At 40.3% G+C, this 6,469-nt stretch overlaps 1 protein-coding gene across 1 annotated transcript in view; it reads right to left on the bottom strand.

The window, feature by feature from the left end:
• LOC102387039 (protein JBTS17-like) overlaps positions 1 to 6,469 on the bottom strand; it is a 68,916-nt gene that overhangs the window by 40,943 nt on the left and 21,504 nt on the right. Inside the window, exons 7-10 of the mRNA XM_006031870.3 lie at positions 6,245 to 6,390; positions 4,006 to 4,088; positions 1,640 to 1,722; positions 65 to 136 (exon numbers count right to left, since the gene is read on the bottom strand). Of these exons, the coding sequence (XP_006031932.2) occupies positions 65 to 136; positions 1,640 to 1,722; positions 4,006 to 4,088; positions 6,245 to 6,390 (384 nt within the window). The remainder of the gene's footprint in view (positions 1 to 64; positions 137 to 1,639; positions 1,723 to 4,005; positions 4,089 to 6,244; positions 6,391 to 6,469) is intronic.

Here is a 6,469-nt window from a genome sequence, read left to right as displayed (position 1 = left end):
GGGGGGGGCTTCTAGCTTCTCTAAAATGGGACAGCCCTGAAATATAGCATATTGTTTTTCTTACCTAGGAGGAGCTTCTGCATTCTTTTCTAAATAGAATGAATGAGGAATGTTTTTGGCAACAGCCTCCGTCATGCTATAAAGATAGAAAGAAAGATGAATTTATAATAAACATTACAACTTTTTATTATGTAGCATATGTCTACTATAAGCCCAGAACAGTTTAGCAAGATTTTGTATGTAAAGTAAAAAACAGATTACCTAAAACACAAGCAATTTAATCTCAGCCATACTCAGCTGAATTTCTTCAGTCATTTTGTAAGCCTGGATTTAACTACATAAGAGCTGGCTGTTTATATCTGGTCTCCGTAGCAATCAGTAACAGACTCAAACAAAAGGCTGAATTGAATTTGCTAACTTACACAAACAGAAGACAATTGATAGGTTGAGGACTGCTTTGACTTGGCAAAAGAAAGGAAAATCAAGTTAGAAGAACACTTGTGAACATGATTAAAATCTGCATTCCTAAAATGGGAAGTTAGTGCCATGAAACCTTGGAGGGTACCTTTTATATGCAGTTTTTTAAAATAATCTACATCAACTTAAAATAGTGTTAAAATTTGGGTTGGCAACCTGGTCAAATGACCAGTCAAATATTGTCAATTGACTGCATATTTTTTATTTTAGCATATTTTAGCTGCAGATTTTACCAAAAACAACCCCCCCACCAAAAAAAAAATCACAAACAAAAAACGAAAAAACCCCTCTAATTTTTTGTAGGTTTCTTGACAGAAATATGAATTTTTTAATTGTTTTTGATACATTTCCTAATGGATAATTTATGCTTTTTCTGTGTTTTTTGGACTTTTTATTTACATTCTTTGACTGCTATTTGACCAGTCAATTGACTGAACTTTATTTGACTAGTCACATACCTAACCCTAAGCAAAATATTAACAAAGTTCTTATAAAACTATATAGTTTTTAAAACCATAATAAACTGCATGTGCATCTAGGAACATATAAGCCATCACAGAGGTAAGGTATTTTCTTAATTTCAAGAGAGACAAAGAGTTGAACAGAGGTGAACATTTCTTAATGATTAGTGTTAAATTAGATATACTCTAAGAGGAAAAAAAATTGAATGGAATGATTTACTAGTCACAAAAATACAGTCATTTTCCCTTTAGAAATCAGTAGGTCATACAGGTAATACATGAAAATTAAAGACTGTGTGTGACAGTCCAGTAAGAAACTGTATCCATTTACATTTTTAACTCTGTATTTATTTATTTTTACTGAAAAGTTCAATGCTTTAGAAGTATGTTTTAAGATTTCAAACAAAATAAACAAGTACATCTTGAGGGAACATCTTTTTTAAATCACGTAGAATATAGATTTCTGGTTTTCATCTTTAAAATAAATATTCAATACCAGAAACTCAGCTCATAGAGCTATCCCTGTAAAAAACAAAATAACCTATGCTTCAAATTGAAGAGGACTGGAATTTAGTTTCAAATCAAAATGTTGCTGTAACAGTAAATAATCTGTTTGGATAAAAAAATACTCTGGCTGTCTCCATAAATTAGAAAACTGGTAAAACATTCTTTTGAAATTTTTTTAAATCAGTTTCTCTCACCTGTTCTGTTCAGCCTTTTTCTCCTCTGATTTTTCTGTCATTAGTCCTTCTTGTGGACATTCTACATCTGAAGTGGAAATATACTGCAATTAAAAAAAAAAGGACTTCAATGTATTGCAGGTGTCTTATTATTAAAATATTAAAGCGTTACTCAGACATTTCTAACTAATCACCTATGAGGTCAAATTCCAACTGTTTTATTTTAAGCAGCCAGAACATCCTAACTTTCAACAGAGAGATACTGAAAGAAATACAGAACACCATATACACAAGCTCATGGGTCAGAGGCAATATCTTTTATTAAACCAACTAAACAGTAGCAAACAAATTCCTTTCTCTGAAAGCTTTTGGGCACATATACCCTTCTTCAGGCTGAGGAGAATTCAAAGATTGTAAAAGTCCTCCTAGGTAAAAAATAGACTCCATTTTACACAGGAGAGGGAGGAGCCCAAAAGCTTGCAAATAAAGGATTTTTTTTTGCTACTATTTAGTTGGTCTAATACAGGGGTCAGCAACCCCAGCACGTGTGTTGAGCATGGCATGCAAGGCCATTTTGCTCAGGACACCACTGCCAGCCCGGGCTCTAAGCATCTGTTGCCAGCCATGGAGCCCAGGCTTCTCCCAGCAGGCAGCTGGGCCGGCTGCAGCCGGGAGGCTGCAAACAGCTGCTCTGGGCTCCAGCATGTTGGGACTCTGGCACCTTCCAAGGTAGACATTGCAGTTTTTTCGGCACTCAGACCAGAGGTAAGCAACGTTTTTTGGCCGAATAAAAGATATTGCCTCTGACCCAAGAGCTTTGTGCATCTTTCTCAGACCAACATGGCTACAAAATAGATCCCTGAAACATGGAAGATATCATATTTTAGCTGTCTGGAAAAGTAAACTTCATTGCTAAACAAGAAAGAAGGATTTTTTCACCTCCCTGGCTGCCTCTGACATCGGACACTTCCAAGAAAGAAGACAGCCTAATCTACACATCACAGAGCAACACTCTCACAAAAGGACTCTCAGATACCCAGGGGAATAAACTTCTAGCTTCTACTTCCCTTGTGCAAAATGGAGTTTATTTTCTATCTAGGAGGACTTTTGCAATCTTTGACTTCTCCTCAGCGTAAAGAAGGGTGTATGTGCCCAAAAACTTGCAAAGAAAGGAATTTTTTTGCTACCATTTAGTTGGTCTTATAGAAGATAATTGCCTCCAACCCAGGAGCTTTGTTTATCTCTCTCTCTCAGACCAACACAGCTACAAAACAGATCCCTAGAATATCACATAATACCTTTTTAAAACGATTAAAAATAGTTATTAATATGAGTTTGCAGCCAATTCTGAAACTCAGAGTACTTTGCTGGGAAACAGGAAACAGTTTGCCCCCTGGACCACCAGACTAGTGGAAGGCTGCCTTCTTTTTCTTCCTCTCAGTCTACAACTGAAGTTTTGGGACTTGTCTGATGTAATGCATGTGCCTGGGCAGCTACGCAACCTTAGTGTGGCCTACTAAACATGCGCAGAAGGGAAACATGGAGCAGGTATAGGTATGATAAATGTCAAATTGTGCATACATACCAAAAATTGCAATTAGGTGGCTATATATGCATCACTTAGCTTTAGCAAGGGTAAACAGAATCTGGCTCTAGCAAACTATTGCAAAATTAAGAATTACAGAACATTTTTTATTTTTAAAAATCCTTTTAGCTTCATTCATAGGCACTGACTTTGGTTTTTGCCAGCAGGTGCTTTCAGATATAAAACAAACAAAAGGTGCTTTACTTTAAACTTGGCACATTCCCATGCCAAGCCCTACCGTGCATGCTCAGAAGAGGCAGCATCTTACTTCAACCCAGCTCAGCTGACGTTTGTAAAGGTCAGGCGCTTTAGTGGGCCTTTTTGGCACTTTTATCTAAAAGCTGACTGAAACAGCTTTAGCTAGAAGTGCCAAAAAGCTCTGCTGAAGCACCCAATCTTTACAGATGCTACAGAGCCAGGCTGAAATAAGGCACTGCTTCTTCTGGTAAAGTGCTTTTAACCTTTGCAAGCAGATCTAACGTGTAAAACCAAAATGGCCGTGGCTCATGGGTGCTGAGCACCTGCTAATTTTCTCAGTAGGTGCTTGAGCCCCAAAGTACCCATGGAGTCGGCACCTATGGCTTCATTGTTTTTACAGTACTATAAAGCAAAGTAAACTGAATTATTTTCTGCATCACTCTACAGCAGTAGTGCCTAACCTTCTGGCCGCGTGGGATAGATGACTCGTGTGGGCTTGGTTCAAATAAGCTTTAAGCCCAGCCAGTTATAATATATAACAATTTAATGTGTTATGAAAAAAACTGAAATGTAATTTTTTCAATTCTGTAAGGTGCTAACTTGCCTCTACTTTTTGCTGTTGTACAGGTTTAATACTGACAGAAATATTGGAGCTTTTTGGCATTTCAAATGGCTCTTCAAAGAATTCTATAAAATAAAGAGACATAATTAATAAAAGAACATAAAGAGCATATATAATCAACAAACTGTATGTTTTACAATTTATCTGATTTGATCCATTTGGCCAAATTTGTCTATCACTTTAAGACAGAAAAAGAAGAGGAGAGGACCCTTTTAATATTAGAGTACATATGCTATCAATATTTTACCAGTTGTTGTATTTCCTTTATAAAGTGAAGGCATTAACTGTGTTAGTCTTAAGTTAGGCAGCAGGCAGGGCAGGGTGGCACCTAAATGTGTTAGTTCAGGGCTGTCTAACTAGCAACTTGCACACCGAATTTAGTCCCTGAGGAGTTAACTCAAGGCCCCTCCACGTTTCTGCCTAGCTGCCAGTTCTTCTCCCTTTATTTCAGCTACTGCTGCTGCCAAGGTCCCCAGGGTAGCCCTCCTTCCATTGGCTTGCACTGCGTGTCCCTGTCACTGGTGGTATGCCCTGTGGAGCTTGGGAATCTGGAGAGTCCCCAGCTTCTGAGAAGTTGGACGGCTCTGAGTTAGTTTATAACAGAGAGAAGGAAAATACGGCCAGCAGGCCAAATCTGGCCTACTAGGAAATTTAATCTGGCCCGCAGGCACCCACTTATTAACTGTACTCCACCCAGTGGGACTGTGGAACTCAGGTGGGCAGAGTGTGGGTGTGAGGGAGTTTGTGTGGTTCCTCCACCCCCCACATGGCACACAGCTCCCACTGCTGGTGGCAGCAGCAACAGGAGGCAGCGGCTGCTCATGGCACTGATGGTGGGAGGCTCTGCCTAGTGTTACAGATGGTGGAGCACAGCCAGGCCAGCTCACCTCTATTGTGTGGGGCTCCCTGCAGTATATGTGCAGCTCCCAGCACTCACGTGACACCTGGGGGAAGCCCCGCACGATGGAGCCAGCTGCCTTCCCTGCCTCGTACAGCTGCCAGGACTCCACCAGAAGTGGCGGGGAGCCTAGTGTTCTGCTTCCATGGCAGCAGCCAGCTCCATCACACAGGGTTTCCCCATTAGTGTGCGAGTGCCAGGAGCTGCACGTGTGCCATGGGGAGCACTGCATGATAGAGGTGAGCCAGCTGGGCTGCACTCCTTGTCATGTGCAGCTCTGCCCAGAGCTGCGCACCACCGGGCAGAAGTACCATGAGTGCCCCGAGGGCCCCTGCCTACTGCTGCCACTGGCAGGGGGGCTGGGTACCATAGAGGGGAGTGTGTGAAGGGTCCCCACAGCCCCCCATCCTCCCTCACACCCCACAAAGCTCACTCACTCACACCCTGTTCCCACAACCCCCCACATATACCCCCCCCACAACATACCCTACATGCCCCCCACACACAGCCACAACCCTTCACAAACCACACACACACACAAACACATACACACACATACCCCCACCCGCCACAAACAGCCCCACCCCCAGCCACACCCCATACACTCCCCCCACACAAAATACAGGAGTAAGACTTTTTTGACCCATCATGCAGTTACCTCTTTATATACATTACACAAACACAAATCATGACAAAAATATTTTTTGTAATAAAATTAAAATATATGTTATAGTAGATGTTTCATTTTTAGTAAACTATTTAATTTCTTTTCCATTTCAGATGGCATGCGCCCCATCCCAAAAGAAGTATTTCCCAGGGCAAGGGAAGGGACTTCCAGTGAAAAAGGTTAGGGGTGGGACTTCCAGTCACAACCAGGGGGCGGAGCACCTGTCAAGGGGTGGGGCTACCCTTGTGGCCCTCAACTTCTTACCAAAACCCATTAAACGGCCCTCCAGCTGAAATAATTGCCTGCCCCTGGGCTGTAAGGTGCCAAGCTACCCTGCTTTCTTCCTTCGTGAAGTTAATGAACATTCGGAATACATGTTGATTAAGAATCAATTAAAAGATGATCTTATAAATGTCTCATCTCTGAGAAAACAGTACAATCATTACTAAAATAAAAATGTAAGTGTAGCATTTTTTTAAATGTTTTCATTTCAGATAAAATAAGTTACTGGCGATTACCCAACCAAGGAACAAATATTGAAGTCTTTATTCAGTTGCATTCAGCTAAAACTCCTACTGTCTTCATTTTATATATTAGAACCTGGTTTGGATTAAGGGTAGTATAAAAACTAGCAGATTTTTATCATATGAGCAAACCTTCATTTTCTGATGTTATATTTACTTCATCCTCTATGAATGGTCCCAATTCTTTAAGATCTTCATCAGAATCTATTGCTCGTTCTTCAATAGTGTGCAGTAGAGAATTACTCATATCATTCATTTCCTTCTTTTTAGAATGTATTCTGTTAATCAAAATTACAAATCATAGCAAAATGTATTTTGTCTAATTATTTTCATTTAGTAAAAGTGTATTCTTTTGCT

Source organism: Alligator sinensis, unplaced genomic scaffold (assembly GCF_000455745.1).
Source record: "Alligator sinensis unplaced genomic scaffold, ASM45574v1 scaffold175_1, whole genome shotgun sequence".
Classification (NCBI taxonomy): Eukaryota; Metazoa; Chordata; order Crocodylia; family Alligatoridae; genus Alligator; species Alligator sinensis.
The sequence above is the reverse complement of the archived record's forward strand: the minus strand, read 5'-3'. Positions and strand labels throughout refer to the sequence as shown.